The sequence below is a fragment of the Equus przewalskii genome, chromosome 26 (genome assembly GCF_037783145.1).
Source record: "Equus przewalskii isolate Varuska chromosome 26, EquPr2, whole genome shotgun sequence".
NCBI lineage: Eukaryota > Metazoa > Chordata > Mammalia > Perissodactyla > Equidae > Equus > Equus przewalskii.
Genome location: NC_091856.1, coordinates 10660879 through 10670703, shown reverse-complemented (window position 1 = coordinate 10670703; position 9825 = coordinate 10660879). Strand labels below are relative to the sequence as shown.

Sequence of the window (9825 nt, the reverse complement as noted above, 5' to 3'; positions counted from 1 at the left end):
TGAAACTCTCAAATAATATAGATATGTCTTACATAATCATATCTGAAACCTTATGCAAATAAGTCTTGTGATGAAAATTTTCATTTTTCTTTTGGGTTATACCGTGTCAATATAACCTTAAGCATTTTTAGTGTATTTTTAAGTATTTACAATTGCGTACATGTAGTATATGAAGATAACTCCGGTAGACTTTTTAGCTAATTTATGATTACACTCTGTTTCAAGGTGAATTGTGTCACTCCAAAACTCTCGTGTTGAAGCTCTAACCCCCTAGTACCTCAGAATATGTCAGTATTTGGAGATATGGCCTTTAAGGAGGTGAACAAGTTAAAATGATGCTGTTAGTGTGGGCCATCATACAATCTGAGTTGTGTCATGATAAGAAGAGGAAATTTGGACACACTAGGTACAATAGGGATGCTCACACATGGAGGAAATTACAGAGGCAGAAAGTGGCTGTTTGAAATTCAAGGAGAGACCTCAGAAGAAATCCAAACTGAAAACACTGTAATCTTGGACTTCTAGCCTCTGGAACTGCAAGCAAATAAATTTTTGTTGTTTGACCCACCCAATCTGTGGTATTTTGTTATGGCAGCCTTTGCAAACTAATACCACCTCTTTTTCTGCATAGCTCTATTTAACAGGAATAATAATATATTCTTTAAATGTGTGACTGTGTTTTACATGTGTGGACATATTTGTGCATGCAGATAGATGTGTGTGATGTGAATGTCTATGTACAAATGCAAAAGGTCAGCACAAATATATCCTGAATAGAAGTGGGGTGGAGGAGAGTCAGTCAGGAAAAAAATATCAGGGTTTAGTAACATGTTGTTGATCTTAGGATGCTGACATTATCTCGTAAACCTGAGGAAGCTACAGTGTGTTTCAGTGAAACCACTAGTGCCCTTTGTTACTACGCTTTTCTCTGACACCTGGTTCCTTAAATTCAAGGGTAGAAATGAACCTGTTGCACTTAGAAAGATAAGACGTGATATCTATATTACAGAATTTATAATACTTTAAAACCACTAAATTGGTATAAAATATTGAAATATATTTTATCAACCTTATTAAATAAACCAAAATATACAAGAAGTTTAAAAATGTACACCCAGCAGCTTTCATAGTGTCTGTATATCCCCTCTTGACCAGATGACTAAACATGAAGTCGATGTGCAAAGCTTATTTTCTCTTTGTCATGGAGTTGTCACCAGAGTCAATAGAATTGTTGTGATAGCTTGAATCCTGGTTGAGGGTTATCCATTGGTGTAGAAGAGAGAGACAGAGGTAGTTCTGGGATTAACTTTAGGGCATATGAGAAAATCATACCAAAGATTTATTTAGTCTGTCCAAACGGTGAAAACCTCATCAAGAAATAGTTAGATTGGGGTCAATGGATTGACCAATCATTATCCAATGATAATCCTTGAAATCAATGATCTATGGCCACTGGAAGAGTAATAAAAGTGTGAGAGAATGGAGATAATAGAAATAATAAGAAGAATATATATAGGTAACAGCTAACACAGTGATAGGACTTAAGGCAATTATGAGTTCCAACTAGTCGTGTTCACTTATTCTACCCTCATTCAAAGATTTGACTTTCACTGCCTGCATAAGGGCAGGGTGAAACTGATCCACGGATGAGGAGGGAGAAAGTATTCAAGAGTCACAAGCCTTTATTTTTATAGAGTCTTCCTAAGTTTGTATTCCTTTTAAAATTTTCTGTTATCTTGCCTTGGGCTTATTATCTCCAAGTGGGTACTTTTCTGCAACTGACTTCAACAAATATCTAAAAGCTCATGATGGTGCCTTCATTTCGTGAAGACCTAGTAGGGCTTTGATAGGATCATGGGCATTAGTGTTGTGGTTTGCTCTGCCTGATTTTAGTCAACTTCAGTAGCACAGACACTAGATCAGCATGGATCTCTCATTCTTTTATGGCCTATGACTAGTCTTTTTTATATTTCATAATTAGTTATTTTAGTAAATTTAATAACAGGATGGGCTTGGCATATTTATTACTTTCTAAATACAATAAAAAGGAGATATTGGAAGTCAAGGTTAATGGTATATTCCATATAAGAAATAGTCAATATCTTTTAAAATCTACACTTAGAATGTCTCTGTATTGAAGAAGCAATAGAGACATATCATGACAAATAAAAAGGTTTGTGAACAAAGTGAGGAGCAATGTTCAGATGGTAATGGATATTAATTCAAAACATCCTGTTCGTTATCCTTTCCACTGAACCCTCATTAGCACAATAAAATAAAATATATAACAGCCTCATTCTGAATTAAAATCACAAAGCATATTATTCTATCTAATGTTCTACATACTTCTTTTGAAGAAAGAAAAATTTGTGGAAATTTGAGGAAAAAAATTTGTGGAAAAATTAACAGTGTTAATACTTGTCAATTTAGATATTGGTGCAGCAAGAGTAGTAATGTGGTGTTGTGGAAAATCCTGGGCTGTACAACCAAAGAACTCAGGATTGAATTCTTACTCCTCCTCTTCCTAGGTATGTGACCTGGAAAACCAAAGTTGACCTCCTTGTGCTTTGGTTACTTCCTTTGGAAGATGGATACAGCAATGTCTACATCATGAGATTGTTGTGACAATCACATGAGAAAATAAATTCAAAACCAGCAATCAATTGCTACTAATTTTTGTTATAAAAAGCAAGAGAAGGGAGAGATCCTTTCAGGACTACTGATTATCATTCATTTAAAAGAGAAAATTTAAAAGGTTCGAGGAGGCCAGATTGTCAAGAATCTTGTAATACTGGGCTTTATTCTGTAGAAAATGGAAAGTCAGTGAAGATTTTCTCACACTCTTACGATGTGATCAGGTTAAGCCATTAGGCTGGAAAGAATGTTCTTGTGATATTGTGAAGGATTGATGGAGAATGGGAGAGATGATTTAGAGGTCCATTGCAACAGTGCCCACAGAGGCAATGAAGACTTCAACAGAAAGCAATAGGATCAAGAAGGTAGGATGAATATGGGAATTAGAGGGTTACAGGATTGGATTTGAGGATCTCTCAGATATGGACAGACAGTTATCAAAGATGATTCCATTGGTCTAAGTAAAGAACTTACAAGACAGTCATTGATTGGATGAGAGGAGAAGCTTAAGGATGATGACTTCACAAAGATTAGGGTGTAAGTTGCTTGATTGATTTACTAAGTGTCGAGGGTCAGACTTCCACGTGAAGACAGACCAGTGAAGTCCAAGAGAGAAATCAAAACTACAGCTATGCATTGGAAAGTCCTTTGTACAGAGGTGAAAATTGAGCCCTAGGTGTGGATGATATTGTCTAGGGAGAAATTTAAGACAAATGTCTATATAATGGTTGGATATGTTTTCCTATAATTGGTCCAAGCTATGGTGTAGGGGAAAGAATATAACACTTGGAATCTGGAGTAAAGAATTCTAGTTTGGTTTTTCTATATAAGCTGAATGATCTTAGGCAATTTCTTAAACATCCTGGCCTAATTTCCTCTTCTATGTTCATAGAATAATTTATTTAATCTATTTCTAGTAATTATTTTAAAGTTCTTGCTTGCGAATTCCAAAAGACCACCTGTCAATCAACTAGAGTGATGGGCTTATCACTTTGATACACTCAGTTTTTTAAATTTAATTATTTTATTGAGGTCATAGTGGTTTATAACATTGTATAATTTCAGGTATACATTATTATATGTCAGTTTCTGTATAGACTGAATCGTGCTCACCCCAATAGTCTAGCTTCTATCTGTCACCACACATATGTCCCCCTTTACTCCTTTCACTCTCCTGCCCACCCCTTCCTTTCCCATAATTACTAATCTGTTCTCCTTATCCATGTGTTTATTAATGTTCCATGTATGACTGAAATCATATGGTGTTTGACTTTCTCTGTCTGGCTTATTTCACTTAACATAATACTCTCTAGGTCCATCAGTGTTGTTGCAAATGACACAATTTTGTCTTTTTTATGACTGAATAGTATTCCATTGTTTATGTATGCCACATCTTCTTTATCCATTCAGCAGTTGATGGACACTTGGGTTGCTTCCACTTCTTGGCTATTGTGAATAATGCTGCAATGAACATAGGGGTACATATATCTCTTTGAATTGTTGATTTCATGTTATTTGGATAAATATCCATTAATGAGATAGCTGGATCATATGATACTTTTCTTTTTAATTTTTTGAGAAGTCGCCATACTGTTTTCCATAGTAGCTGTACCAGTGTACATTCCCACCAGAGGTTGATACACTTAGTTTTTGATCTTCTTTTCTGGCTAGACTCTCACTTCAGTTAGTTTGAATTTACTTGTTATTTCAAAAATATTGACAAACATTTATTAGTGTATTACAAAGCTAGGGCTATGACCTGGCAGTACTTAGGTATACAAGCTTAAGGTATCCCAAGGTCTCTCTCTCTCTCTACCTCTCTTTCGTGCTTCCAGCTTTACTCCATAGCTACCCACACTAGAATATGCTAAAACAATTCCTTTTGATGGAAACAGATAGGTGGGGAGGATTTAAATTTCTTCTTATGACCAAGAAGGGGTAATGGGGATCAGATTTGCCTTTCTACCTGAAACAATAAAAATACAACAGAAGAAATATCTGAAAAACAAATTTTTATATACTGACATTAAGCAACATAGGACAATGATCCCTGAGAGAAGAGAAAGAAATTAAGTGAGTCCTATAATTTTCCAAGCTTAATTCCAGGTAAGAAGATAGAGAGAGGGAACAATGTGGAGTCTCCATGACTTTAGAGGATGTAGTTGAAAGGCCAGTAAAAAAAGGAAACTAGTTTTTGAGAACAGAATATCAAAGAGGAAGAAGCTGCGGTGAAAAAGAGCTCTAGAGATCTAAGGGGATGCCCCTTGAGTCTTCAACTGAGTATTGATCAGTGCAGGTGTGTGAGGAAACTAACTGGGCCTGGGAAAGAATCACTCAAGAGAACTAGAGGGAACGATTTTCAGAACTCACCCAAGGCTTGGAATAAAGTTAGCAAATTTACAACTTAAAAATTCACATTGTACAACCTAAATAGATACATTTTTTGTTAATCATACTTCAATAAAACTGAAAAAAGAAAGCGTATTAAAAAAAACAGACACAGATATGACACTGATAGAATTGCTAGACAAGGCATTAAAATTATTCTAACTATATTTTATATAGTCAAGAAGGTTGAGAAAAACTCAAGCATGTCATTTGAGATATAGAAAAGTATATTTAGAAATAAAGGTAATATTTTAAAAAGACAAAATCTAAGATCTAGAAATGAAGGAGAAATTTAATATGAATGTACCCACTGTATTTTGGATAGAATTAAAATAATTGGCCACTGCAGAAGAAAAGATTGCTGAACTTGGAACTAGAGCAACAGTAACTCTTCAAAATGAAGCACAGAGAGAAAAAAAGACTGAAAAAAAGTGAACTGACCATTAATTGCTGTGAGACAACTTTAAGTTGTGTGACATACATGTAATCGGAGTCGAAAAAGGAGAAAGCATAGGCAGGATAATATTTAAAGAAATAGTGGATAGAAATTTTCTAAATTTGAGAAAAAAATAAATATACGACACAAAAAGTTCAATAACCGAAAGAATAACAAACAGGAACAAAACCACACCAAGGCACATCACATGAAGTTGTTTAAAACCGGGAAAAAAAAGATATGTCCCTGAGAGAGAGCTTTGTTCTTCTCTAAAATGACAGGACTTCCCCTTGGACTCTGCAAGCCAGAGACAATGGAGCAGCATCATTAAAGTACTGAAAGAAAAAACTGTCAATCTAGAATTCTATACTCAATGTACACAGCTTTCAAAATCAAGATTTTTCCCTTCACCATTTCTAGAATCAGCCCTGGTCCCTTTTTAGTGGAAAACTGCATTTAGAAATCAAGATTGGGTACTAGATGTACAATTACTATTAGCATATCACTGCTCCCAGGCCCTCTAAGTGCATATATGGGCATACATATAAATGTATGATTTTATATGTACATGTGGATGTGTATGTATACACACGCATTTACAAACATTTATGTCCATATTAATTTCTATACATATACCTACATCTAGCCATCATCTCTCTGTTTATCTTTATATATGTATATCGCTCCATGTATCTTTATATATTGACAACCATGAGTTCACACTATCTCCAATTCTAATCCAACACCATAGGTTTTGTTCTACTTTTCACCCTTTCCATATTTGTAACTCCTTCTCTGACAGTGTGAAACCTGGCTCTCATTATACCCAAGATTTTAACCTGTTATTTGTTTTATCTCCTGTATGTAAACATTTCTTTTGCTTCACATTATCCTCTATCACCCCACTGTCCATACACTAACATCCTTTTTAAGTTACTTAAGATCTGACACTTCAGTCAAAGCCATCCCACTTCAAGGATGCATGCTTCAGCCTGATCTGGTGCTGACACACTTGACCATTTTCCCCTCCTCAGGTGTGCCCTTCTCACTCCATTTAGGTCTTTCTTCATGGACTCCCTCTACACCCCTCTCAGGTTTCGACATCCATGATCTGAATCACTCCCCTGTGGAAGCCTTCCTCACCTATTCAGTCTCTGACAATTCATGCCTGGCCACCTGCCCCACTCCTTACCCTGGCAAGTTGACACTTTCATTACCCTATTGTGTTCTAATATGTCTTGCTGGGTGCCTTCCTTTGCATGCAATCCTCAACCAGGTGCTGGCATCCACACCCCTCTCTTATATGTATGCTTTATTCATCCCACTTGGCCTCTGACAACCTGAGCTGAGCCATTCCCTGTGTAGATGTCTTCTTCATTCTGCTTGGGTTCTGGCAACATGAACTGGGCCCCCCTTCCACATTAACATTTCATTTACTCTGATCAGGCTCCAAAACATCATGCTGGCCAGAACAAGCAAGGATGCCTTCCTGAAAACTATAGGGTTACTAAAACCTTTGCTGGATGGCCCTTGAATGTGGATGCTCTCCTATCCAGTTCAGGCTATGATAACGTAAAGGATGCTCAACTATATATCATACAATTATATACGATATGATATTATGTAAAAAATGCAACTATATATAATTACTCACTAGCAATTTCAAGGGGATTTTTCTAAAAGGAAAATACTTAAAATGAGACTATTGCTTCTGAAAGAATGAAATTGTCAGTGTTCTTTAAGAACGATTTACGCAATTCATACATTTTTCTCAGCAAGTGCTTATTAGAGAATAATATACATTAATATGATTTCTGTCTTATCTAGCTCAAATGAGCTCTTCAGTATACTTTATTCAATCTTTAATCTGCCCTTATTTTTCCATACATTTAAAATTAGCTGATACTTTACAAAAGCTTTTAGATTTGTCATTTAGTATATGAAATAATATATAAGTCCAAGTTCTCCTATATCACTTTATTACTTCAAATACTCAGAATATATTTTACTATCCTTTAAAAATTATAAGTAATTAATTCAGCATTTTATTACTGTTATTACTGCCTACTGTTTTAATTAATTTGACATTACTTCATGCAGAGTTCTGCCATTGGGGAGATATCAGAAGCTAACAAATGATTATAATATAAAAGGAAAAGTGGTATAATGGAGATAAATTTGAAGGCAGCATAGAGGAGGGAGTAACTAATTCTGGGTAAATTTTGGAATGATTTGCAGAAGAAATAACACTTGAATTGTTTTTAATGAGGTTCAGGATGTCACCGGAGAAGGAGAAATGTGATGATGGGAGTGAAGAGGCATATCCTATTGTCCTTAGGTGTGAAGGAACATGATAAAATTGGATAACTATATAGTGAACGGAGCACAGCATGTGCACAGAGGCGGGGGAAGATGGAGATGGGAAGAAGTAGGGGAAATATTTACCTGCAAATTAGGTTGGAGACAGATCAAATCCCGGGTGTAAAAAAATCAATAATAAACAGAAAAATGAATTCAAATAGGTCTCTCAAAAAGGGGACTGACAAATATGTGTTTTCCTTGTTAAGTAGAAATATGTACAGGATTTTCTTGGAAAAGCTTAATTTCAATTTTTTTCTTGTTTCTAAAAATTTACTCTCACCTCCTAGACCAACTGTCCCTACATTTTTATAACAGTCATTTTCATAAAAATATAAAGTCAGATTATCATCTTGAAATTTCTTTCAAACTCTTAAATTCTGCGATTCGACATATAGCTTTTATTTCTTTGGTTCTCTTTATATTGAAAATCTTTGCCTCTGATATATGAGCTTATTCTGTGCATGAACTCACAGATGTAAGTTTCTCATCCTTTCCTCCAGAACCAGTATCTAGTCATCAATTTTCTCATAGCTCCGTGCACCTCCGTATTCCTCAGGCTATAGATGATAGGATTGAGCATGGGCGTGACTACTCCATAGAACAGGGCAATCAATTTGTCGAAAGTGGAGTCTTTGGACTTTGGCTTCATATACATGAAGAGGATTGTCCCATAAAACACAGTCACCACTGTTAGGTGGGCTGAGCAGGTTGAAAAGGCCTTTTTTCTTCCTTCTGCTGAATTGATTCGTAGCACGGTAGAAAGGATGAAAATGTAGGAGATACAAATCAACAGTAATGGAGAAAACAAAAATATTACATTTCCCAACATTAGAGTAATCTCATTCAAGGAAATATCTGCACATGCCAGCTTGATAAAGGCCAATATCTCACAAACAAAATGATTAATGACGTTTTTTCCACAGAAAGGCAACCGTACTGCAAGAATAGTTTGTGTCAATGAGTTGAGAAAGCCCAATCCCCATGAGAGAGATGCCATTTGAATGCAAAGGGCCCTGCTCATGATGATGGGGTATCTCAGAGGGTTGCAGATGGCCACATAACGGTCATATGCCATCACTGCTAGGAGCACACACTCTGTGGATGCCATTGTGAAGGAGACAGACATCTGAACAACACATCTAGTGAAGGAGATGGTTTTTTTCTCAGATAGCAAGTGTATCAGCAACGTGGGGATATAAGAGGATGTGTAGCAAATGTCTAGGAAGGAAAGATTACCAAGGAAGAAGTACATGGGTGTGTGGAGGCAGGAATCCAGGAGAGTTAGGGTGATCAAGGTGCTGTTCCCCAGGAGGATGACAAGATACGTCACTGAACACATCACAAAAAGGAGCTTTTCAGCACTAGGGTACTCAGAAAGTCCCTGCAGAATGAACTCAATGTCTGTCCAGTTGGTCCTTTCCATTTACTTTTTTATACCTGGAGTGATTCTAAACAGAAAACTGTGTGTTAGTTAAAGGATTCTGTTCAGTATTATCACATGAAGAACGTGATCACTGGAGTAGGAGGTGCAGCAAGTATGTCAGGACTAGCTGGAGTGGTGGTCACAGCTATGAGTTTAGCTTTTTGAATTCCTCTTCTTGCTCATGAGGCAGGGCATTGAAGACAAGTATAATTATATTGGCAGTTTATTGAAATACAGGCTTCTGTATTCCATTTCCTGAGATTATGATGCACAAGCTCTGAGGCCGGGAAGAGTTATTTGCATTTTTAATAAGCATCTGTTATTTCCAATTCAGTTGACCCACAGAGCCCACTTTGAATCTCATTATTTTGGAGACAGAGTGCTTAATCTGTTTAAAAAAATCTATTTGTTTTTATACAATGCTAATTATTAGCAATATCATTAATTTAGGGCTTTATAACTTACAAATATGTTCACACATATCACTCATTTCATATTCTCTATAGTCCTCTGAAGAAAATGAACTTCTTAAATGTAAAATATATGTAAAAACATATTTTGTGAGGGACCTGCTATTCAAATG

General features: G+C 36.0%; 1 protein-coding gene across 1 annotated transcript; it reads right to left on the bottom strand.

The window, feature by feature from the left end:
* Nucleotides 1–8303: 8303 nt before the first annotated feature.
* Nucleotides 8304–9242, bottom strand: LOC103543231 (olfactory receptor 13C3-like). The gene has a single exon (XM_008510123.2). The coding sequence runs from the start codon at nucleotides 9240–9242 to the stop codon at nucleotides 8304–8306; it is 939 nt and encodes a 312-aa protein (XP_008508345.2).
* Between the last annotated feature and the right edge of the window lie 583 nt (nucleotides 9243–9825).